Source organism: Ooceraea biroi, chromosome 6, assembly GCF_003672135.1.
Source record: "Ooceraea biroi isolate clonal line C1 chromosome 6, Obir_v5.4, whole genome shotgun sequence".
NCBI classification, from domain to species: Eukaryota; Metazoa; Arthropoda; class Insecta; order Hymenoptera; family Formicidae; genus Ooceraea; species Ooceraea biroi.
In genome coordinates, this window is record NC_039511.1 from 2,257,315 (window position 1) to 2,282,593 (window position 25,279).

Genomic DNA, 25,279 nt, shown 5'->3' on the forward strand with positions numbered 1-25,279 from the left:
ATATCCTGCACGTTCAAATCAAAGTTTTATAATTTTTTCTATTAATCTAGTTCGCGGAATTCATTGAAGGATCACCGTCTCGCATTTATGTCCCGTCATTGGCGATAAATGTTGCGTATCGCCAACGTTTATTAGCGAAGGTACGCAAACACGGTCGATGTTTTTTTTTATGAGTCATCCCTGATCCGCTCAACCAGTTTCGTTATCACTGATCAATATCTAATCGCATCACCAACGAGCCTTTCCTATCGAATAGAATGTAACTTTTGAGCAGTTTTGCAATTGAATTGGGTGATCGACAATCGAAATGGGAATCAGATTTGGCTTTAACAAGTTCGTTTGCACGAAATTTTTTCTCTATATTTTCTCCATCTTCTTCGGGGTGAGTAATCGAAATTGTTATGTGTGCCATTCCTTCCGTAACATAATTTCTCACGTAATTCTCACTTGTAATGCTCCGCGCATTTCGGATGACACTTCAAGTATTATAAATAATACTTTGAGATGAAATCGATCATCTTCTAGAAAAGGAGAGCGGGGAGAAGTGCATTTTTTAAGTGCTTTCTATTAATAAGAAAAGATCTTAAAAACATACTAGTTACGAATGATGAATTAAAAGGAAATACATGATATTTATATATTATTTTATTGCAGTTATGTTCTTTAATCATCCTGGTTGTGGCTGCAATAATACTGAGAGATTTCAGAGGCATTATGAGTAGAATGTCGGGACTGAGAATCCTTAATATAATGGATTTTGAGGCCTTCCCAATATCGTTTCTCGTTATCAGCAGCTTTATGATCGTCGTCGCCTCCTGCGCCTTTGGAATCGCTTTGTTTTTCTTTCAGGATCGAAGATTCAGAGCTCGAGTTACCACTAAAATTCACTATGTGATCTTCACGGTGAGTCTTCCAATGAATTTCATGTCACGCATGTCACTTTTTTTAAGGGAAGATTAGAGTTTCCGAATTCTTTAAAGATCGCTTTTAGTTATTTACACTATACATTACCTGGGTGAAACATGAAGATAAATTCGTTAGCATATTATAAATTTATTAAATTTTTAGAATTGTTAGAAATTTATATTAATAAATTTTAATCTTTCCTTGCATAAAAATCTCTTAAAAATTACATTGTTTCTATAAATGAGATTAAACAAGACAATTAATTGTAACACGTATCACTTTTGAGCAGTTTACACTTTTGCTCTTGATCATCCTAATCTCGCAAATAGCCACTGCGATCTACGGGGTTTCTGTATTACCGAAAAAAGGTTTTAAATCACACCTCAACTTTAAGGAGAGTTTTATGAATTACAATATACGGATGGAAGATACCTATTACGTGGATTTTGTTCAGCGAACGGTAAGACTTCCGAAAAAGATAATAGATCTTTTCATACGTGAATAATTCGAGTATGTTGCATAAAATTGCGAAACTGTAAGAAAATAATAAATGCCTTGATGCGATAATAATTGACAAATATATATCAATTGCAAACAGCTGATAATCTAGTGTTGATAGATAAGTTTCTAAATTAATGACAGGTGAATGTAATGTAAAATAAATTTTTGCAGTTGCACTGTTGCGGCATTTATTCCACGTATGATTATGAGTTAATTCTCGGCATCCCAATCCCGCAGACTTGCTGTCCGGAGTCAGGATGGATATGCCATCAATACAACGCCTATCACAATGGTTGCGAATTGGAACTACGTTTTTTCTATAGCTCAATGTACCGCAACCTATCTGTTCTGAGCTTTACGGCCTTTGGTTTTGCTCCAGTGGTGGTAAATAGTCGCTATAAATCAGCTTGAAGAGATCGATTTGTTTTAGTTTGCGTAAAGAAAATTTCTAAATCGCATTCAAAAAGATATAGTACAATTGATTGCTACTTAATCGCTTCGAGACATTGCAAACTGATACTGAAAGTATTAATTGCAACAATTGCATATATGTATCTTGCTGTCCTTGTAGGTGGCCGCTTTGATTGCCGCAGTGGTCCTGCTAATATCTGTAAGGTACTCACAAGTGAATCGTGGCCAAATACGAAACTTGGCACGGGAAGATACCAGTCGGAAACAATGCTCTTCTTGTCAATCTACCGTTACCAATCATTGTCATAATAATGTTCAACAAGATCAACATTAAAGGAATATCTTCATGCATGGACTTACACAGGAGAAATCGCTGTGGAGATTGTTAAGGTCGCTATTAGAAACATGAAACACTCTGGTACAAGCATCGATTACAAGTAGTCTCTTTATATTTTTTTACGTTCGTATATTGTCGTTATTTATTAAGTTCAAGAGAGGATAACTTACATCTGTGTTGAGCTATGATACATATTATGTATATATATATGTACATCGTCGTTCAGCGAATCACTCATCGCGTAATTATCGTTCGACTGTCGCGACCGGGAATTAAGGTGAGGGACGTGCCCAAAGTAAAACTTACAAACATCTTAAAGCTATGTCGTTAGTCTATTATTTTCAGGCTGCAGGACGAAAGTTGCCTCCTCGGGATGGGAGTTTTTCTCCACTCTGCAACCGTGTTTAAAATAAATAGTCAAATAAATTATTTCTCGATTCAACTTTCGATACAAACAACAGCATAATGCTCGAAATAATCTTTCCTATCAAGATCGCTCTTAGCATTAATTAATCCTGCGCTGCGTACCAAGATAAATTAGAAGAAAGTACTAATCCCCTCTTTCATAACTATTAATGAGATTTCCTCTCGCCGCTTGTTGTTAGATCCGTCATATTTGGTGATTACGTGATAACAATATTTAGTCTTACATTTATTCCACTTGGTACGATATCGTGATTCTGTAAAATATTTAATACGCGTATCACAAGGATCAATTTAAATATTGCAAAATTCTCAAAGCTCCTCTCAAGTGTTTGCATGGTGTCTCGGAGAGAAATAGGGGAGACGTATAAAAATTTGCGAAGATGAAAATTCATTTCACCTAAATGAACCCCCGCCGAATTATTCAATTTGTCTTTTCAGTGTCCGTTTTAATGCCCGCTCGCGGAATAGGAAGTGGTCGGTGCAGCGTAGGGTTGGCTGATGCGACTGGCGCGTGTTTTTAGGAGATTGTAAGTGTTGATCGTGTCTCACTTGCTTGACTAGAACAGCAGCAACGCGAGCATACAATGCAGGACAACTTTCGACGTCCGTGCAGCCTCTCTCCGCCTCGAATACTCGACTCTCGTCATGCGGGTATACGTATTTCATTACGTGTAAAATATCTCGATCGCCATCGACTCCTTACCTTAAGCTTATCGTGTACGCTAATGATATTACGCCTATCTCGACCGAACGCGTCGCTCGTCCACACTTCGTACAAATTACACAGACATCATCTCCCTGTAGCTTCATTCATGCGGCGAAGTACTCGAAGTCGTCTTCTCTTTCTCACGTTTAGCGAGGACACAAATTGCCCTCTCTTTTTCCCTCTTTTCTCTTTCTTTCTCTCTCTCCTCTTTCTCGCCATTTACTATATTACAAAGTTCGGAAGCGAAATGTACAGGCTCGTTTACGTTCTTACTCCTAAGGACAGAAGAAAATAATTCGTCACGCGTGGACCGAATTATTCGATTAACAAACAATCTCCGCGACTCTGGTCGCTCATTGACGATTGACGACGGGACTAGGATAAGAGAAGAGGAAGGGGGGGAGGGGGGAGTATAAAATATCTAGCGATTCATAGAAAATCGACGAATATCTCTTAGTCTACGCTCTCTAAGCTCACTTTGGAAGGTAACGCCGTCACGCGTTCTTCCGGAAATCATTGCGGTGATTCGGTGACAGTTCAGTCTCGAGCATCGTCTAAAGTGCACCGTTCTCATCATGGGAGCGACGGTTCTCGTAAACGTAAAGATTCAAGATCCCCGAATAATTTTATAGCGTCGGAACAACGTGAGACGATGGCTCACCGCTGAGATCAGAGCGGGCCTTATCGTTCAGGTTTCAATTGTCAATCTGAAGATCTTAGCTTTCTATGAGATTAAGCTCGTAAGCTCCCAGAAGGGGAAACTCTGTCACAATTTTCGATTAATTGAAAAGAAAACGAAAACTTGTCGCGCGTAAGTACATCCTCCTCGACGAGGTCTGATGCGTAAAAGAATATTAGTCGGTCTTCGAGCTATCTATCAGAAAAGCTCTCGCGTTTTCGGTAACAGTCGCGACACGCAACACTTGTAAAAAGGATTACAGGACGAGCTATATCTATGACTACGTCGTCAGTGCGCGCACATTCCGGAACGAGAGCCTTCCAATCGTGGCGGTTCGTGCCTGCCGTGTGCACGCTATGTTAATGTCACAGATCGACTACACCTTACGTATCCTTATCGCTAATTCTTTGACTAATATTTATCCGTACATTAATAGATCCTTCTCGTTCAACGCACCGAGGCACAGCACAAACGTAACTCGAAGTTTACTCGGGTTGTTTCAGGCTGTGGAAGATGGTATAAGTCTCGTGCAGCTTGATCCAGACTGGACCAACGAGGATTCGATCAGGAATCGCAAGTCTGGATCCAACTAGGATCCAGCTTGGACCAACTGCACTGGTCGATTAGCTATCGCTTACGTCTCACTATACCGCAGTGCGTTATTTATGTCTCGAGTAAGAGGAAGCTCGCAGAGAAAGAAGACAAGATAGACCTCTTGTCTTGTGTGATAAATCTATCTCGACGCGCGACGCTTCGGGTTTCTCGCTTACTGCGTGGTGAAAAATTCCGCGTCCGCAAGATCCTGAAACGCCGTATCGAAGTGGCATCGAGAACGTGGTAGGATAACGTACAGGTTGTTCTCGTCGTTCATAGTACTTGTCAAAAGAATAGCGCATAGAAAGAATATCGATTACGCGAGTGTGATTACTTGCTGCTTCGTTACGTTATGTAGAATCAGGTGATCGCGCGTCTCGTCGTTTTGATTCGCTACAATTGGCGCAATTGTGACTGGAAAGGAAGATTCAACAATCGATATCACGGGTTCGTGAGCCACTTCCCGATAAAGAAATAAGCAAACATGTTCTGCACAACGGTGCAAGGATATAATCCTGCTCCAAGGCTTCCAGACTTTAACAAAATAAAATCTATTACATTCGGACAATACAGTAGGAAGAAGATCAAGATAGCGTTACATTTCCCGATTTTCGAAGGCTCAAGACACACCTGATGCTGATTTACTGATCGGGAAGGGCTCGCACGAGGGAGGAATCGATACGCATCCTACAAGATTGGCCCGTCACCAACGCCCCTGTCCCATGGTCGTTCCTAGAGCGGCGAGACCTTCATGATGTCGCAATTGAGATGGGCGTCGATGTCGTCGTCTGGGTCGAGGAAGGGCGGCGCCGCCGCGACGAACTCGTCGAGGAAGTCGAACGACGCCACCGCCTCGCGCTCCTTGTCCCCGTAGCGCACGAAGAAGTCGTCGCCGCGACCGATGATCGACGGCCGGGACGAGCCCCAGGTGGACGGCAGCCGGAGGACGCGCTGCGCCTGGGCCGCCGACGCTGAAGAAACCAAGGGCACAGCAGCAGGTCAACATGCTGCTCTCAGACTTCACTCGATCGACTCGACTCTTTGCGCTCTTTCTCTTTCTCTCTTCTCTATACCGGCTCTAGCAGACACAGAGTAGCTCGGCTTAGCACTCTCTTTCACCTATTCACGTCCCTCTCTCTTTCTCTCCCTCTCGCTCTCCCCGTCCTTTCTCTTTCCCGCGCCTCTCCTCTATCTCTCCGTATTCTACATCGTCCCTCTGCCTTCCACCGTCGCTTCACCGCACCGGTTATACCTCTCTCCTTCACGGACTTTTTGTCTCTTTTTTTGGAATTTAGGTACTTGGCGGATGCACGACCGAGCGGGTGATGCGTGATGTGCGTACATCAGACAAATCGTGCGCTTTATTTATTGCATTCATCTTTGGAAATACAACGACAGATTATGGTAGACAGAAGCGACAGAAGTCTTTAGACTGAGTTGGTTTTACTTGTAATGTCATAATTAAAAATTGAAATATATGAAAAGGTATAATAATTATATCATCTGTTATATATTTTGAGAAATATCAATTGCGCGCTGTTTGTCTGACGTATTTTGTACATGATTATGATTCGCCCAGATAAAAATAATTAACTAAGCAATCCCTTATATGAAGTACATTAATTTTTGCGGAAAAAAAAAGAGCCAATGAATTACAGTTAGCATGAAATTGAAGAGTTAAAAATGATCGTGGGAAGAATGATTAATGAGCCAACACAGGCGGTATGATTAAAATGAGATGCTCAGGAAGAAAGATGAAGATGCTGAAACGGTCTTGCACGTGCCAATAAGATTTGGAAATTCTCGATCCGCTCGCAATGACAATGAAAGAGAAATTAACTATTCCTCGATTCACCCTGACACAATTCCATGTAGAAAAAGTTCCGTTTTGTACATTGTATCCAATTTTTGATACACACGCCTTATACATATTGCATTTTACTATTATCTTTAGTCTCACTCGTAAATTGCATTTTGGAAAGGATGCTAAATACATATGCAATACGTATATATACTTAGATGATACTTTGAATCGCGCTCTCTTATGCTCTCTTATGGATAGATAAGATATATCTATAATCGTTCATAAAATTAGATAATGTACTTAAAGAATTATGTTAGATTTGATTATACAATAATTTTTGCTTCTTTACTATATTTCTGTGAATTGTACATTACGAATCTCTAATATCTAATGTGCTTTCCGTAAACTTCGTTCCAAAAACGTTTGGACGGCGATGTGCCCCATACAGGCCACGCACATTAGATGCCACATTAGACGAGAGATGGAATTGCGTGAAGGTGTTAAGGAATGTTCTCTCTGCCGATTACTAATTTGAATAATAATTTGGTTAATACGTAAACCAATGAATAAGTCCGTTGTAGCCGTGGTTCACAGTTCAGGCCAGAATAGGTTCCCCGGCGCGGCGTGTATTCCTTCCAACTGGCGTGTCGCTTATAGAAACTGATCGTCACTAAGCCGAACTACGTAGCTTTTCTTGTGACAATCAAAGCACACCGCGTAGGAGCTACCATCTGAACAGAAAATATGGAAAAAGGCTTTGTACAGCGAGGGCTACTAGGCGCCAGCGCGTGAATAGTAGATGCCGATTGCACTGTGTGGTTGTACGGTGTGAACTTGCGAGTATCGACGGGCGAAGAAGCCGCCTGAATTTGAGGCAAACGAGTGAGATGCGACGCGTGTGATGATACCGGTGACTCTGCATGTGTGTATCGTGGTGGAGTGTTGTGTCGTTGTTTTAAAGCTTTACAGATGCAAGCGCCGTTCACACACACCACCCACCGAATTTCCAAAAGCATCGTGTCGAGCTCGAGTTATTTCCTCTCTAGCGTTGGATGACTGCGTAAAAATAAAAACGATTAATGTTTCAGCTAATGTTATGATATTCGATTATATATTGTTCAAGTCAAGTTAGAAGTGCAAATAGACATCCAACGCTCGATTTAAGTTGATCAAATGGTACTCTTTGCTTACTCTAAGCTTGAAGCTAGCTTTCTTTGCCCATATTTTCATTAGTTAATTAGTTAATTTCACGTAATGAGATAGTATCAAAATGAAAGCATGAGAATGTCGATGATTGATAGCAAGCAGAGAATGAATGTGAGCGTTAGTGGAGATTATAAGATAGCGATCGAATTATGCGGAAAGGTGGTGAGTGGTGATGCGCAGTCCATGTGGAGAAAGTATCTACGGCATAGATACCCGAGGATAAGTACCTTTCTTTTGTCGTCGGTACCGATGTAATCTGTGCAAGTGGCGGTAATCCGGTGGCTCGTCTCCCGAGTCGCTGCCCGCCGAACCGCTGCTCGACGTCGCTGAGGAACTTTCGCTGCTCGCTAACATCACATCTAAGAGATTGGCTCTGGCCTAAATAGGAGTATGAGATTTACTGTTACGTTTAGTATTTTATCATGTAGCGAAAACTAAAGCAAGATAATAATTAAATAAAGCAATTTTCCTTCACTTCTTGGTGAATTATTCTGAATTATTTTATTCTGTTACTTGAAATTTGATTAGAATGATTCTTTCATGTTACATTTTGACGGGCAGATTACCTTAGGGTCGGTGAAGTCAATGTCACGTTCAACGTGAACCCATCCTGTCGGACAGCAGCAAGCGAGATCGAGTTTCTCCAGCACTACCTGCGATTCGTTAGTGACAGCGGTGTCCTCGCCCTTACGAATCATGCGATTCAACTCGTCTATAACGTCCTTGGACGTGGCGCGCTCGTGGAAGCTCAGTGTCCGGTCCCTACCCTCCACGAGAAGAGTCGCTCGCGCCGGACTGACCTGTGAAAGGTCAAACTGAAGGTGTGACTTCTGAATCTTCCTCTGTCAAAAATCAAGAAATATTTAGGATTAGATGAGAACTTACAACTGTACTAGGCGTAGATGAGGTTGCAGCCTCCTCGTCTTCCTCAGGAACGGCTCCCAATTCCGATGGTGCTACCGTCGTGTACGAGATACCACCGTTGCACGGCACGGCGCTCACAATCCTCTCCTCCGGCGCCAACGGTGGCACCTGTATCTGATCGAGTAGCTCGTCGTTGCTATTCGTTTCGACCGGGTTGCCGACACTGCCACTGCTCTCCTGAGCAAACGATCCTTCCATCTCGGTGATCTTCATCTCTCCCGTAGAATCGTCTTTGCTAGCGCTCACTTCTGTAACTATGTTGACCATGTTATAATTTCAATTTTACAATGTGATTTTCTCGGTTTGATTTCAAATCATTGCCAACCTTCGGTTGAGTGAGACATGGCGTTGTGCGGCTCCACGGGATTGCTTGGCAGCTCCGCGAGGTACATCTGTTGCTCGGCGATGAAGGATAGAACGCTCTGAAGCGCCTGTTCTCTGTCCGGCGGCGGTCTGCCGCTTCTGGATGACGTGCTGGCTAGACTCTTGGTGCTTTCGAACTTGACCAGGCGGTAAAAATCTCTGGTAAAGTCGGTGCCGATCGACGGAGTGTCAGGATCATCGCTGCAGCCGGAAAGCGCCGCCGAGGAACGCTTGCTCGAGTTCTCCAGGGCACCCTCCTCGCTGCTCCAAGACGCACCGGGACTCGAAGCATACGGCCAAGGTCCGGTCGCTCTCGCGTCCATTAAAAGCGCAACCTGATCGGAAATTAATAATAATTAATTGGATGAACAAGATATAATGTATTATATCTCATAATGACACTAATGTTATAAGACTGTGCGATTTTGCAATTACGGAAAATTTAATTATTTTATTATTTCTTGTATTCGGAAATTTAATAAATATCTAAGAACTTTTTTTAATTATAATTTAATATTTTTATTTAAATAATCGATCGATATCGTATCAAGAAAAGTACCAGTTCTCCCCCGGTTCTATCGGCAAGGTAACTTGCGCCATTCCATAGACACTCGTTCGCGTCCTCCTCCAATTCCAAAAGATTATGCTCCTTGATTGCAGGCAAGGCGGGCGTGTTTGTAGCAGCCGGTTGCTCCTTCCACATTGCGGATTCATTTTGCGCGAGGTCCTCCGTGGACAGGGAGAAACTCCAATCCTCCAGCTCCGCCCTGTCGTACTCCAATTCAAGCAGATCTCGATGTTGTTGCGCGCTTCTGCTATCGTCAAGCCTGAAATCCGTATGGAAATCTCATCAATTTTACATTTGGTTGTACGAATCAGACGCCTTCTCTAGCGCGAATATGGATCCTCCTTGCAATTGCATCGACTTCATGAGATCGCAAATCGTAAACGCCAATTGCAAAATTCTTCCAGATATCTTTGAACCAGGGATTCAATTTTTCTCACTGACATCTTGGTTGATTAACGGCACATACCTGAGCCACTGTTGCACATACTCGGCGTCCCAACCCTCTTCTTCCACCAGCAGCAAGGAGGACGAGCCCATCGGACTGGGCAGCTTGTACGGCGTGAAATTGGTGGTGGTGGTGAGCTTGAGGCATAGGTGACTGTCGGAGAAGCTGCGCATTATGTGCTGATAGGGCAGCAGGTCCTTGGTCGGCGGATAGCTGTGGCGCGGATTGATGCCGACCGTGAGATTCAGAGGTAGGAAGAGGACATCCGGATCGCCGGCGTCGAGGGCCACGAGGCGTGCGTCCGGCGAAACGTCGGCCTCGGTCTCGTCGGTGGCCTCTTTCAGGTCCTCCAGGCCACGTGCGGATGGCTCCTGACGCGTGCCTTCGCCTTGAACGTCGCTCGACATGGTCGAGTAGCCCTCGTCCCGATTACCGCTCTCCGGACTCTCGCTGCCCTCCTCTTCTGACGGCTTTTGCGCTACGCAACGACGAATCCGGCCGTGAGTAATCGTGAAGAAGTGAGAGTGTCGCGATTCTATTTTACTATGGTGCAGTATTGAGACGATGGGACGTTGAGCACAATGAAACGTCGATATTACGAGAGTTAATGAGAGGAGAAAATTTGTAAGAAAACGAGAGGTATCTGTGATTAAGAGTCTGTAACGAATAGGTCTTGTGGCTTCTTCATCTCAGAATTAAATAATTTTCCAAAATTCAAAGTCTACGAAATTAAAAGTTCAGTTAATTATTTTTAATTTCGTTCAAACATAATCTACAGTGAAAATTAGTACCTAAAGGTCTGCTGCGTCGGCACTTGGTGGCTGCCATCACGGGTATCTGCAAGTTAAGGGATCGCGGCCTCGACAGAGGGACCCAGGATGGGTCCAGGCCCAGAGCGGCTACCAAGGCGGCCGGACCAGCCTCGAGAATTCCTTGAATTAATTCAGTAGGGCTTCCAGGACTGGCAGCTTGCGCCAGGAGTCCCGACAGCGCTCGATTCTGAGCCTCCAATTCTCGTATACGTCTCTGCAGCGCACCTATCTCCTCTCTCAGACCCTGTGGACAACGCGTTGGCCATCAGTACTCTTATCTACTGTGTACCTTAACGATACATCATTCAAAAAGCGCATCAGCAGATAAGGAAAAGCGTGTTAGCAGCAGCTGAAGCCCTTCAAGACGCTTTCTTCAAGACAAAACTGACACGAAGAAATTAATTTTTTTCATCCTTTTTGCCTTCGTCACAGCAGATTGCGGACTATTCGGAGGGACATGACACACGAAAACAAACGACCAAAGAGAGGAGGTGTGTGGTAACGAGAGCATGGCAAATGAACCTTTTGAGATAGGAGAGCGCGGACCACCTGGTTGGCGACGTCGTCCAGGCACCGCTCGTATTGCCGACGCTGGGCGTCGGCGTCCCTCGCCAGGGCCGCGTGTTCCGTCTCCAGGGTCGCCAGCCGTGCCACCAGCGCGGCGTGCACTTCACCAGCACATGCTGCCTCCAGACCACGCAGCTGACCCCGCATCGACTCGTTCTCCAGCTGCAGCTTGGATATCTGCGTCTGGTACTGGTGCACCCGTGTCTAAGGACAAAAAACGTTTCATTGCACCTTTCGTTTAACGTACCGGCGAGTGTGCCGCTAAAAGACTGCCGAGATGTCACACACCCACAGAAAAGATTTCTGGACTTAATGCTATTACTCTTTAATCTATCATAAAATAAGATCGCTATAGCGACAATCATATTTATTATTGAAAAGAAACATATTTTAATCTTGAATAGAAAATTCGAAAATCTAGATTCAAATAATCTTGGTGCTATCTCATTAATTTTCTCAGAAGGATTTAGATACAAATTTGTAGCAAGTTCAAAATATTCTTGATTTAAGAATATTGTGAGATCTAAAAGACATCTTATTCTATTCTTGTAAGAGAATTTGTAGAATCTGCACAAAACGGCCAATATTTATGTGTTGCAATCGAAAATCGGGAAAGTGTTTCTGTGTTTCTGTTATTTACAATGAAGAAGTGCAATACTCTACAAGAAATATTAAAAGATATGGAAATGTCTTATCTCGAATCTTATTTCTCAAGTAAGTATATACAGGGTGTCCGGTAATGATCGCCCCAGCTTCCGTACACGAGTAGAGCGGATCGAGACGAAGAGAAAAGTCCTATACCGTTTTGCGATATTCGCAATAATAATCCTATACCTCGAGCGGCTCGGCACTCGCCTCCGCGCGCTCTGAATTCGCTTGACTTTAATATTCAATATTTCGATTATTATTGCGAATATCGCAAAACGGTATAGGACTTTTCTCTTCGTCTCGATCCGCTCTACTCGTGTACGGAAGCTGGGGCGATCATTACCAGACACCCTGTATATACTAGAGAAATAAGATTTGAGATAAGACATTTCCATATCTTTTAATATTTCTTGTAGAGTATTGCACTTATTCATTGTAAATCTTTCCCGATTTTCGATTGCAACACATAAATATTGGCCGTTTTATTCGAATAAAGGACGCAGAAGCGCCGAGTCGACGAGCGACTGTGAGAAAATGATGCGTCGACATGGACAAAGCCTACTATAAAGTGGCGCTAATATCAAATTATTCTACATACAAGAATATATAAGCATAAATTTGTATATGTTACTCTTGTCTCAAGACAGTAAGACAATCTTATTTAATTCGAGAGAGAAGAATAGAAATTACTGATTTTAATTAAAAATTGTTTTATTTTCATATTTTTTATACTTGTAATACGATTAAATTAGTCAAGAATATTTTTCGTCTTGTTATCAGAAATCCTTTCTGAGGGTGCAAAGACATGCAGATATACATCAAGAGAATCAGAGTAATATTGTTGCTTGTGTGAGAAGATGCTTAATTAATTAACACATCCGACTAAAGCAACAATCTAATATGACTTGCTTCTCTTACAAATATTAATACATTATGATGTAAAGCTGACTCGAAATTTGTCAACTCGGTGTTTCTATTTCAGAGCTGTTTCACAGAGAAATCCGACAATATCCGACAAATTATATGGATGTAAATTACGGTCAACACGAACTTTTTACGTATATTCGGCGGTTCTAATCCTATTTAAAGTAGCATTCGCGATCATAATCTCCCTTTTAAGTGTGAAGCGGTGTGAAAGTAAAGAATTGCGGACCAACGAAGGCCAGGAGTGCCCCATAAATATCGCGCGCGTTATAACACGCGTTAGAGCTCAATTCCCGGCGGTCGTTAAAATTAAGCGCTAATGGATTGTTCGATCCTATCAAGCCGGAGTGACTCACTTCTCGTGGTCGCTCCTCGTCCTACGTGGATGTTGGATATCACGTTCCGGTTTAACCCGGCCACTGCAAAAAGAGAAAGAGAGACCGGATCGTGGAGATTTAAATATCCCGAGCAGCAAAACGGATATTTCCGCAATTATCTCGACAGGCGGTCTCATTACCGAGCGGAACGGGGCTAGCCGGTCTTAAATTATCCATTCTTAAAATACCTGGAACATCCAAGAACCTCCTTATACTTAAATGGGAGTAATTACCGTCGTGGCACTCTCGTGACGATTGCCATTCACCCCTTAAATTATCTGTTCGCCGGAGTGCACGTGGAGAACACTCAAGTCCCAGTGACGGATTGTTACCTTCGTAACATTTATTTAAATCCTCAAAAAGTCCAATTTTTCATCTTTCTCAATTCTACCAGACATTAAAGAATAAATTTCAGAGATTTTCCTGCCGAGCGTTTCTTTCGTCAGAGGAAAAGATGCAAAAAAATGGGGAAAGTGTCTAGAGTATCAATTATATGAATTTACTCTTTCATTTTCTGCATTTCCCAAATTTATTGATAATTAGAATAAAAAAAAACGTTTTACATCGTATACTACTAAGCAAGTTCTAATGTATGGATCTATTTTTTCAAAGTACCATCTCTTTGTTTCACTCCTCGTTACTTCTTCCTCGAGCGAAGAGCTTCTCGAGATTTAGTTTTCAGCATCATCGAATATACGGGGTCACGTTTTATATCTGGGATCCTTAAGTACCTGAAACCGCCGGTGCCGCGGATCTCCTCACTTCTATTTTCAAGCGGAAGCAATTACGTCGCGCTGCGGTTCACGACCGTTCGCCTCTCTTATTACTGTTAGCCGCGAATCAGCGCAAGGGACTTTTAAGAGGCGCAACGAGCTGGACGAGAAATGAGTCGGAAAAGTCCCGGTGAACGATCGGCCGCATTGTTTAGCGACGACGACGACGACGACGACGTGCTATTCGCGACTCGCGCAATAATAACCGGCCGTTATTAGCAGAAAGGCGTTTAACGTTGAATTAGGACCACGCAGGCTACTGCCAGGGACAGGGTGCTAATAGAGGGTGCGTGTGTGTGATTTATAACAGTCGGCCCCACGTTAACGCACCCCCGCAGCAGCGGCCGCGCCGAGCGAGGAAACCAACGATTTTCTGTCGTTCCCTGGCTTGAGGGAGAATAAAAATGCAAACCCACCCCGTTCCTCCGTGAACTCGCACCGACACTCGCTTGTACCACGTGATACAGGGTACCCCCTGTGTGTTCGATTGTTTAATATCTGGTATTAATCATCGTGTGCGGCTTTGTATCTCAAATCAAAAATCATTTCAAGATTCTTCTCTCTCTTTCCCTTCATCCCTTCCTCTGTCTCTCTTTTCGCCTTTCTCTACGTCCAAAAATATCGCAGTATTCCAATGCAACCTTCAGCATCCCCCAACGTAGCGCCCACCTGTCACTCGACCCAATCCGGCTATTTTTTGCAGATTGTCGCCGATCCGTGCGCAGCAATAAAAGTACACTCGTGCGTTTTCAGACGTAACGTTATACGTCGCTTCCCGCTAGGGATTGCGAGGCTTGTCATTGACAGGCGGCGGTGGCGGGTCGACATTGAACCCGGGGATCGAGTGACGATCGATATTAAACGTTATTTCGTGGGGGGATACAGTCCTTGCTCCGTCTCACTCTTTCCCTCGTTTGTTCCCCCTGCTGTTGCTTGTCTGCTCCGGGGGTGGGTGAGAGACGATGGGAGGGAGGGAGGGTGAGAGGACACCCGGTATACGGTATGACTCTTTTAGGGGCAAACCGCCCGTGAACGAGATAGCGCGTGCCGTAAGGATCGGCAGTAAACGTCCGCGTTTACTGTTCCCTCCCTTTATTACCGGGGGCCCTCGCATACGCGTTTTACGCCGAAAATCATCGCCCGCGAGAGCTTTACGAGGCCCGCGAATTGCGGAAACGAGAAACGAGCGCGCGCGGATGGCTGCGATGTTCCGTGGAATGGGACGGCAGCATCAATCGCGGGACCGCTTTACCGTTTCGCGTTGCAGTCTGGTGGATGCTGCAGATGATCCTAAATTCATCCAGCTGTTGAGCTGGCTTGAGATCGTTACACTGTGACAAATGCGTAAAATATATGTGAAAAAGAATCATTGCATTTGTAAAATTGTTTTCATTTATTTTCCGCTTGACGGCTAAAGAATCTCGTACGCTTCTCGCAATTAAATCGGGTATTGTGTATTTCCGCGGTAAGGAGAACTTGAAAGAATGAGCTCTGGTGGAGAGAGAAAGGTGGGACCACATAAATCTCCGAGAAACGCGGCCGCGATTGAGAAATTAGAGCACTCGCGTACCCGAGACGAGACAAGGCTGTCGCAACCGGGCACGCGACTCGACGTTTAATAATGGGAACGGAGCAAAATTCGGGTTTGTAACAATGCCTGGGACAATCCTGGGCGGAGTGTTCGCGCGGTGAAATACAATAAGGGCACGTCGTGTCGTGAAGGAGAACGGTATTATTGGATAAGGGGAAACCTTTTACGGGACCTGTCGTCGCGCTCTGGTTTCCACACAAGCCGAACTCCCGCGACGGTGCACGCGTTTGCAAGCGAGTGGGTCTCTAAGTACATGACTGTCGTCTGATCGCGTATCAACGTCGATTATCTCGTTCGCACGCCGTCGCGTCGTATAACGTCGTGTAACTTGATCGACAAAGACGGGACAAATCTCGGGATTCGAGTTTGTCAAGTACTCATCCCTTCCGCACACAGAGTTTCCCTCCCAAAAAGTTGGACACGCGTCTGATGACTATGCGAAGACGCAGCTACTTGATTTACTTGATTCACTCGATCATGTTTATCAATAAGGCAACGCGAGATAAGCTTGTATTGTATTAGGGGTGTGATTTAGTTTTGAGGGTTTTTTTGCTCAAAAACGCATGTATTTAAATATGATAATGAATGAATACCTTAATCAAAATATTTTCCTTCGTTTTCTATAACTTTTTCCCATCTTTCTGGCAAGAGATGGATTCCACCACGATAAAATCACTCTTCTTTTCAGTTGATCCATTCGTCGACGAATTTTCGCACTTCTTCCAAATTATCAAAGTGTCTATCCTCTAAAGCGTGTTGCATCGACCGGAACAAATAATAATCGCATGGAGCAATGTCCGGAGAATACGCGGGGTGCGGTAAGACTTGCCATTCAAGCTCTAATAGTGTTTCTTTCACTGATAACGCAACGTCAGGTCGAGGGTTGTCACGAAGAAGAATCACTTTCCGTCGTTTACTCGCAATTGCTGGTCGTTTTTGGTCCAATGCTTGCTTCAACTTGTACAATTGGTGTCGATAACGATCAGCCGTGACAGTCTCATGCGGATTTAACAGCTCATAGTACACTATTACTTTTGAACCGTGAATATTGCGTCTCGGAGTGGATGTTGATGGTTCGCCTGGATCCACCCATGATTTTCTGCGTTTCGGATTATCAAAATAGATCCACTTTTCATCCCCAGTAACAATCCGAGACAAAAGACTCTTCTTTTTTTGCCTGGCGATCAACGAAATGCAAATGTTCAAATGGCACTTTCCGATAATTCATGTCGAACCCATTTCCCTTCTTTCTGAATTTTTCCCATTTCATGTAAATGTTTCGTAACTGTTGTACGATCAACATTTAATGCTCTGGCAAGTTCTGAAGTGGATTCTGTTGGATTTTCATCCAATAATGCTTGCAAATCTGCATTTTCAAGCTTGCTTGGTTGTCCCGAGCGTTCGTTGTCCTTCACATCAGTATCGCCACTTTTAAAGCGTCTAAACCAGTATTCACACGTCTTAATTGATGGTGATTCTGCGTCACCATAAGTTTCCACAAGAATTCTATAACCGTCAGCCGCAGTTTTCTTTTGATTAAAAAACAAAAGCAACGCATGTCGAAAATGCTAAAGAGCTTTCGGAAGTTGCATTTTTACGATGATATAAACACGACTGTTATTGCATCTATTGCTATAATGCTACTAAATGTCATGGATAATGTCAAGACTGTAAGAAAGAACAGTTATCGGAAACAGCTATTGGAACAAACTGACACTACAGCCATCTGTTGCAAAACCCTCAAAACTAAATCACACTCCTAATATTTAATTATATTTAATTAATTATATTTAATTCTACGTCTATAATCGATCGATCAAGATATAATTATCTGTCGAGTCCTTTTTTTAGAATTTTATAAAGACATGATCCAAGATCACCATCCAAGTTATTTAGCGATTTGCAATGAGTGATCTTACCTCGTAGGAAAGTGTGAGCGCCGTTTTCTCCTGCTTCAGCTGTTCGGCCCGGTGCTTCTGTTGCAGCAGGCCCCGCGAGGACTCTTCCATCCTGCAACAACAAATCAGATTGTCTGCGTGAGGAAACTCCCGGATTTTAATTCGCGCTGAAAAGATCCTGATTGAATGAACCGTTGAGGCCACTCTCGTAGCCTCCGCGGTAGCTTTCCATTGTGTTGAGAAATTTATTTGCTCACTCGTCGCGTCCGTCTTGGACCCCGAAGAGCCTCGCTCCCGACGAAAGAGATTCTTCCTCGCGCGAGATGAACTCGCGGAGGAAAGTTCCTCTTTTTCATTCAACATCCTGTCATTCCCAGCTACTATTTGCCACGTAAGGATTTGTTAAACTACGATTTAATCCTGATACATTCAACGATGCACGGCAATATTAAGAGAATCTTTTTGCGAATCTCAAGAATCTCGATAATTATCTCTGAAGACAATTTTTTACTTGCATCTTTCACAATTCTATAGAAATTGAATTTAAGAAAATTTTAATTTTGTTAAATATTCGCACGCAGATCCTTATCCTATATCATCTTTCTTGTTCATTTCCTTTGTGTCAACTCCTCGTCTCTTCTCGCGTTACTCGCGAAGGAGCAAATCGAAAAAACGAGACTTTTGTCTGCCGAATTTCCTCATGCGTGAACGCTGCGCGGGGTTAATGATCTGATTAGGGATGCGAGGGCGCGGCTGAGATATGAAGCCGATTTAAGCTTTTCGAGGGAGGCCGAGCGAGAGGTTGCCGCAGCACCCTGGCAACACCCTTCGTCTTCACGTTGAAGTCCTCCCCCGCTCGGGATATCTTTGCTTATATCCTTGGTGAAGTAACTTTCGAGCCAGTTGCGACTTTCAATTCAAGAGAAATTGTACTCTGTTGACGTTTAATAAAGATAAATCCATGGCTTGGCGAGGGAAAATGGCGATTGGTTCGTTCGTCGAGTTTATAATTAAAATTTATTATCTGGTCTCTAAGGTGTCTAAAAATTATTTTACATGTGCGTCTGATAATTTTCATACATTGTTTTCTCTCATTATAGTAAGAATATTTCTTTTTTAGAAAATTACATTCACTAATTATCACAACAATATTAGTAATTCCCATTGCTTTAAAATTTGCTGTCAGTTTTGAACAGCTCTTGGCAAATAATGATGGATATTAATTATATCGAGTACCATTCAATCATTGCAAGTAGTTTTTCATAATACCACACCATTACTTATCTTATCTCGTCGCTTTTAGTTAGTCGAAGAAGCATGAGAAAGAGAAACCGTACGAGAGCACGATCGATCGTCAAAGTAACGCTCGCAATTGCTGCACCCTTAAAGCGGGGTGTTGCTCCCCCAAGTAGCGCACCCTTGTCCACCCTCTCTTCTCCGCCTTTCTACTTCTCTCTGTTTTCGCTCGAAACACATGGCACGAGCAAGCCGGTCCTCATGATTTACAACTGTTGCTCCGCAAATTCGATTACGATAATTCCGGGGTACCGCGCTGAGCGTCGAATCGCAAGCGGAAAGACACTCGTTAATCCTGCATAGCCATTCAAGAGTATTTTAAACAGTTTGGAAGATATCAATTTGCTTCATTATTCGTTACATTTTTTTAAATTTTGATCGCAAGTTCATTTTTTTTCCTGTCATTAATTTTTATTCCAATGCATTTGTTCTACATTTGGACTGCACTCTTAAAGCAACAAGTTTACAAAAAGCGTGAAGCATGAAAAAGTTAAGATTTTCTTTTGTCTTCACAGATTTCCGACGTTGAATGGCGAACATGTATAAGCGCATCGCAAACAGAATTCTTTTTATCTCCCAGCCTACTGATTCCTCTCTCGCGTGGTCTTGCGTCCAGCTATTTAGGCCGCATTGTTCCTACGTCTGGTTAACAGGAGCACCCCGTGCAGCGGTGCGCCGGCGAAAGGGGTCGGGAAATTCAATTTCGTGTCCGTGTAAAAATAACGTCGCTCTCACGGGCTGCTCGTAAAAAGCCGCTGCCGGTACGAGGACCGCATTTTTAATTCACCGCGATCGCGATTAGATTCGAGGCCGCGCCGTGGGAACAAAAGATCACGTTTAATTGAGCAGTCGACGGTCGGCGCACCGTTCCAGATGCCAGAGCCCGGAATTTTAAGTATCGTCTGGCCGGCAACCGGGCGGCCCTTTGAAACTGCGCCGTTATCACGAGGTGCTTTCGACGGGTTACCGTAGAGGAAACACTCGGGTCCTTATTTACGCTGACGAGGGAAAACGATCGAAAGTGCGGAGGGTTTGCTGATCCGCAAGAATGCTTCGTGCTTGATACTCGTCGCTACGAATAACTAATGAAAAAGATATTTAGCCTTTCAATATATTAATAATTGCTTCATATTTTATCCTCGTTTATCATCTACGAATAATATAATTTTAAAATTTTATTGTGTAATTTCGGAACTCCATATGTTCCGAGGAGAATCCCATTGGAATCCCATGTCGTGACCTTTTACATTCGCCGGGATCAAATCGCCGAGCGGATGTAAGGGACGCGAGAGATAAAAGGAAGGGCGAGGCGCGTAAACGCGCGATTACTCATTCACGTCGGCGGCGGAGAAAACCGTCACGCTGACGTATCCGGCTGGTTGTAATGCATCATGTCACGTTGCACGCTGTAAAACAGGGATATCAATTTGCCGTACACGCATCGCTCGTGCGTGTTACGCGGTGCGGCGATGTGGACGGTCATTATTTCCGGAAACCGGTATGTATAGAACGAATAAGAGTCGCGTGGAGACCACACGAAAGGGCCCCGAAATGCCGTCACGTTTTTACATTTACTTATGAGTCTCACAATTTAATCCTGACATTCTGATGTTCCCCAGGAAAACATTCTACAATTGCGCGAAAAACACGGTAAAGTAAAATATGTTATGCCGCAATTTCGTGTTACAAGACGACCCTCGGAATTGCGCGTGGCTGAATAAAGAAAAAGTATCGACCGTTCCGTGCTACGAGGTCTTTCCGAGTAAAAAATAATTTGGCACGATCTGTACTGTGAACTACCACGTGCACGTTGCTTCGCAATGTTCTGTATCGGAATAGTGTGTACAGCCCACGATATCTATTGCGAGTCGAGAGTCGATAAGCCCGGCCGTCGGTTTAATTTTGTACGGCGTGTTATTGATCCCCGGGAAAAAATGTCAGAAGATTCTTTTTTTTTCCTGTCTGCACGATAGTATCGAGTCAAAGGACCGCGTTTGAAAGGTCCTCGCTCGCGCGTGGACCTCGCAAAACGAACGTTGCTTTTGACAGAAATGCGTACGAGGGTCGGCTCTCCTTCGCGAGCAAAGTGGATTCGCCAATCTGCCGGATAATTCGCCGTGTAATCCGTGTGCACGGCATGCCGACAATAAAGAAACCCAATTTACGTCCGCGAATAACGTTTCCGCGGAAGGATACCGCGGAAATCGATTTCGCGGGGATTAACGAGAGCATCTAGTCGAGAAAATATTCAGCAGGGCGGTTGGCAATCGCGATATTCTGCAGTTTTACATTAAACGAATAAAATAAACATGCGTTCTGAAAATACGTTTAAAATTTAGTACGTAGCGGTAATGCAGTTTTACATCGTTTACATTCAACGTGTATCGATACAGGAAAATGTTGTCTCATCTGGTTATAATATTAAGAATCTAATTAATCAACACAATATCGCGCACGCTTTTTCATCGCGTTAACGGTATCGCGATAACGGTGCTTCGATATTCGCAATAATAAATTGAAGCAGGGTGGCGACGAGAATGGCAAACCGGCGAACAGGCGGGTAGCAGGGTTATCATTTGCGGAGGGTAGTTGCACCGTGCTATTGGACAAGAGCCAATATCGATGACTTACCATCGAATCTGCCGGTTATTGCGTGGGAAACGCGCGCGGTCTCATTATTTATACGTTATATCGGTACTTTTTATATTTATGTATCATACGCGCAGGAAATCAAATGCCGTCTGCACGATCGTCGATGAAACGCGAAGCGATTTTCTCGGTTCCGATTATGAAGCAGCCCCGAAGGAATGGGAGAAATTGATCTTCCAATTCCGTTGAGCAGCGTATCCTCGATCTAAAGAGAGAAATCATTCCCGAGGGAATCGAAAGGAATAAGGAGAGAATCATTCTTGAAGATGATGTTTCGATCGCGCGTATACGAGAGGACATCAGGCGGTATCTGCTTATGGTTAATTAATTAGCGCCTGCACGTTCGTCAGGGAGTTGAAACTTCGAAATTCCTTACCTGGCCAGCTCTCTCTGAAGATGATGGACTCTCGAGCGTGCTCGTTCAGCCTCAGCCGTAGCTTCGCGTACCCGAGCTTCAGCCTCCATTCGTTGCCGGCGTTCGCGTTCCACATCTCGTTGCGTGGCCTCCCTCTGCAACACACAATCGCGAACGTTGACGTTTATTAATGACGGCCAGGTGGATCGAAAGAGAAAAAAGAAGGGTGGGTAATTAACGCGACGTGGGAGCGACGGCGATGCAAAATTCAGGATCGCGCGCGCTGCCCACGAAAAATCGACGTCGTTGCGACAGTTGTGAATAATGGATCGGCAACAATGACGCCGATACGAGCAATCGCGCATCGTGGAAAAGGTATCGCCGCCGTCACCGTGATTAATTAATGGCGGATTTAATAAAGTGCTCGTAGTGTCACATGTGTACGCGATGGACACACTGGTTGTTATTCATTGTTCGTTTCGGCGGAATGCGGCCGGGAGGAGGACGTTAATTGACTTGTAATTAATCAACGCGCACTCGTCATAATTTATTCGCGGTAACGTCCGACGAGCGACGTGATTAATAAATCACCGTCGCATCATTCGCCCGCGCTTTCCGTTTTTCCCAGGACGGGGAAAACTGATTGAAACGGTTGGGGGAAATCGACGGAATTCCACCGTGGACTCCAGGCAATTTCAGGAAGTTCAATTTTCCATGCCGTGTGCATAACATTTTCGTTAATATGTATAAATAAAAACAACAACCTATCCCCCTTTCTGAAGGGTCACAAGTGTATGAAATCATTACTGAAAAATGTTATACAAACGACGGCGCTAAATTAATTGACCGGCGATTGGCGCGGTGTTGCACCGTGGTCCACCGTAAATAACGAGTAATCGTCGTCCGAATAAATTATTCAAATAGAACGATCATTCGAGCAATTCTTCCCAGGATAACGCCCAATCTTGATCCATAGTAAATCTGAAGCCGGGCGGAATTTATCGGGCGGCGAAGCCCGGGACGATCCTCGCGAGGACTAGAATTCGATAGATGAATGGCCGCGAGCGGGCCTTCGAGAAAAAACGCGCGAGACGACGGCCAGAAAAAAAAGGAAAACTCGTCGATCTTCGGAACGCTGCGTCGGTGGCGCGCGCGGGAGGGTGAATTATTCATGAATTTAAATCGAAGCGCCGCACGCTACATTGATTGTGCCCTTCCGGGATCGCGGCGGGTCCCGAACGCTCCTCCGCTCCAACTTTCTCTCTCTCTCAAGTGCCATCAATAATTGTGCCGGACCAATGTGCCGAAAGCAGTATTTCACGCGATTTAACCCGCCGGGTAACCGCGGCTATCTCGGGACCGGCCGTAAATTGTCGTTTGTCCCTGCCTGGAAGGTCAGCAAGGGCCAGCAGGGCCAAGTTTCGAATGTGTCGTGAGATAATAATGCTCGCAGATTTGCAATGGAGACGCTTCCCTGGCTTTGCGACTAAGACGAAAGTTTAGATTTATGTGGAACTCTCTTGAATGTACCTCCCGAGAATTGTTGGTCCGAGAATTGAAGAGAGTTGAGAGAAAACGCGAATATGAAGAAGAGTATCAGCAATCATTGAGACACAGGTGATAACATTTTGGTGTGTATCGATTTTATAAAATTTACAAAATTTTCGAATTTACAAAACATCGTTTACGGTATATACATATACCAGTGTATATTCGTAGGACGCAATGTTATATTCATGCGACGCAATCTCCATAACTTTGTTCCAACGCCGACAACTTTATACGCGTATGCATTCGCACACGCGATACGCCGAAAGTCGCCGGCTTCTCTCGACTCGCCGCACTCGCAATCGAATTCGTAAGAATTCCGCCAACGTCGGCGGATATCGCCGCGATCAGGTGGAAGTTCGTGGGGGAAGGACGCGGGTAAATTCGAGGACGTGGAGGCGGCCGACGGGGGAGGAACGGAATATCGTGGAATACAATCTGGTAAAAGCCGGGCTGACCACCGCTCGCGCGCGCGGAGGGTTTTAAGGAACGACCGGAGCGGATTTATGGCAGCCTTAAATCCTAACGAACGTTACTTTCCTCCGCCGTTTTCCCGGCGGCTTTTCCACCCCACCTGTCTCGCCCTCGCGACCACTTTCCATCGAGAATGTCGTATTTGCGGGGTTACCACCACTCGGAATGTGATTTCGCGCCATTCCCGGAAAAAAGTACGATGGTTTCACGTGTTGCGAGTTCCTCTCTCCGAGAGTTCCACGAGGAAAAGCGTGATTTTGTAACGAGCATTTTCCTCTCGCTTCGTTCGAGTTTGAAAGGAAAGCGCGTGGACTCTTTGGGTGCAGCAGCGTAAAAATTAAATTGGTCCCTTTGCAAGGGAGATAACAGTAGCGTAGATAGAAACAGAGTACGTATGTTACTCAATTTTTACAGATACTTTAGGTACGCTTTAAACTCAACACAATTTTCTCGAAAATTCGCGTTTGCGATCCGCTAAAATTCAGAAAGTTCGCTGGATACGACTTACTCGGTCCACGCGAGCGACGTCACGAGATAACAAGCTCTCAACCTCGTGAAAAGCGCGGAATCGAGTTTCGCACGGGAAAACCGATATAATCTTCAAAGGCACCCCACGGAGAGGCTCACGCGCGCCCAGATAAACCCCTCCAGTACGGACGTCGCGCACGTGTGCGCGCGGTTTCATTCGGGGCACGTGCGGGAAGTTGCAGAAGATGCGCGAGGAAGTCGCTTAATCAACGTATATCAGTGGGCAAGGCGGGAGAGGGAGTATTGGTGGTGAAAGGACGACGGGACTATCATCGGGTCCGACTAATAATTAATAAGCGGAGAAATTCGAGGGTCATCGGTCGCGCGAAGAGCGCTCTAAATAATTGATCGTCCTTGCCGTCGTCATCATCGTCGGTGTTTCTTCTCTCTTCCAGAAAACGAAGTTCTCTCTTCTAGAAACCGAAGTGATCGCGCTGCTTCGCAGAACATCCCTCGCTTCTTCGGCGGATGATAGGTGAATCACGTGCTGGCGATCCGCGATGCTTTCCCCGCGAGCGACGGCATACAATCGCGATAAATCTTTCAGGCCGGCTCGCTCTCGCACCTCCGAGCTTCGCCGGAAGTTGCCATGCTCTTTTACACTTGCGGAAAGTTACGAGGAAACGAAGGGACGAAGGGAGGACTGCGAGATGAAGTGCAATAAGACTTCCCTCGCGCGAATGAAGCGCGAGAGCTGTAGTTACAGCGCGGGTCGTTACTTCGGAGTGGTTTTACGGCGGAGTTGCGTTTACGGTTGTGTCAGAAATTTCGATAAACCGCCGCGCACGTGGAGTGGATAAGATCCTTCGTAACGATTAAATAATTCCCTTCTAGCAATAAAACGCAAGGTAACCCGTAAATGTTGAGTTTTGTCTCAACTGATTCTTCATTGTGCGCAGCAATTGATCGTTCGGCGCGAGAAAAAACGTCAGAGGTAAATCCAGTGACACGATTCTTCATTATCACCCT

At 44.6% G+C, this 25,279-nt stretch overlaps 2 protein-coding genes across 11 annotated transcripts in view; one reads left to right on the top strand and one right to left on the bottom strand.

Moving 5' to 3' along the window:
- Window positions 1-18: 18 nt before the first annotated feature.
- LOC105276379 (CD63 antigen) lies at window positions 19-2,572 on the top strand. Its single transcript, XM_011333938.3, has 5 exons — window positions 19-382; window positions 655-903; window positions 1,196-1,366; window positions 1,579-1,791; window positions 1,979-2,572. Exons 1-5 carry the CDS (start codon window positions 308-310, stop codon window positions 2,150-2,152), a joined length of 882 nt encoding a protein of 293 aa, XP_011332240.1. The 5' UTR covers window positions 19-307; the 3' UTR covers window positions 2,153-2,572.
- LOC105276380 overlaps window positions 2,277-25,279 on the bottom strand; it is a 213,042-nt gene continuing 190,039 nt past the window's right edge. For 2 of the 10 annotated variants that reach the window (XM_026970613.1, XM_026970620.1), the window contains 11 exons: window positions 21,782-21,915; window positions 17,482-17,572; window positions 11,205-11,453; window positions 10,662-10,926; window positions 9,892-10,348; window positions 9,417-9,684; window positions 8,820-9,192; window positions 8,456-8,748; window positions 8,137-8,370; window positions 7,798-7,948; window positions 2,277-5,531 (listed from right to left, as the gene is read on the bottom strand). In XM_026970613.1, coding sequence (XP_026826414.1) covers window positions 5,293-5,531; window positions 7,798-7,948; window positions 8,137-8,370; window positions 8,456-8,748; window positions 8,820-9,192; window positions 9,417-9,684; window positions 9,892-10,348; window positions 10,662-10,926; window positions 11,205-11,453; window positions 17,482-17,572; window positions 21,782-21,915 — 2,754 coding nt within the window. In that variant the 3' untranslated portion in view covers window positions 2,277-5,292. Of the gene's footprint in view, window positions 7,949-8,136; window positions 8,371-8,455; window positions 8,749-8,819; window positions 9,193-9,416; window positions 9,685-9,891; window positions 10,349-10,661; window positions 10,927-11,204; window positions 11,454-17,481; window positions 17,573-21,781; window positions 21,916-25,279 lie in introns of all 10 variants that reach the window. The other 8 variants (XM_026970614.1, XM_026970612.1, XM_026970618.1 and 5 more) reach the window with 7 other exon arrangements.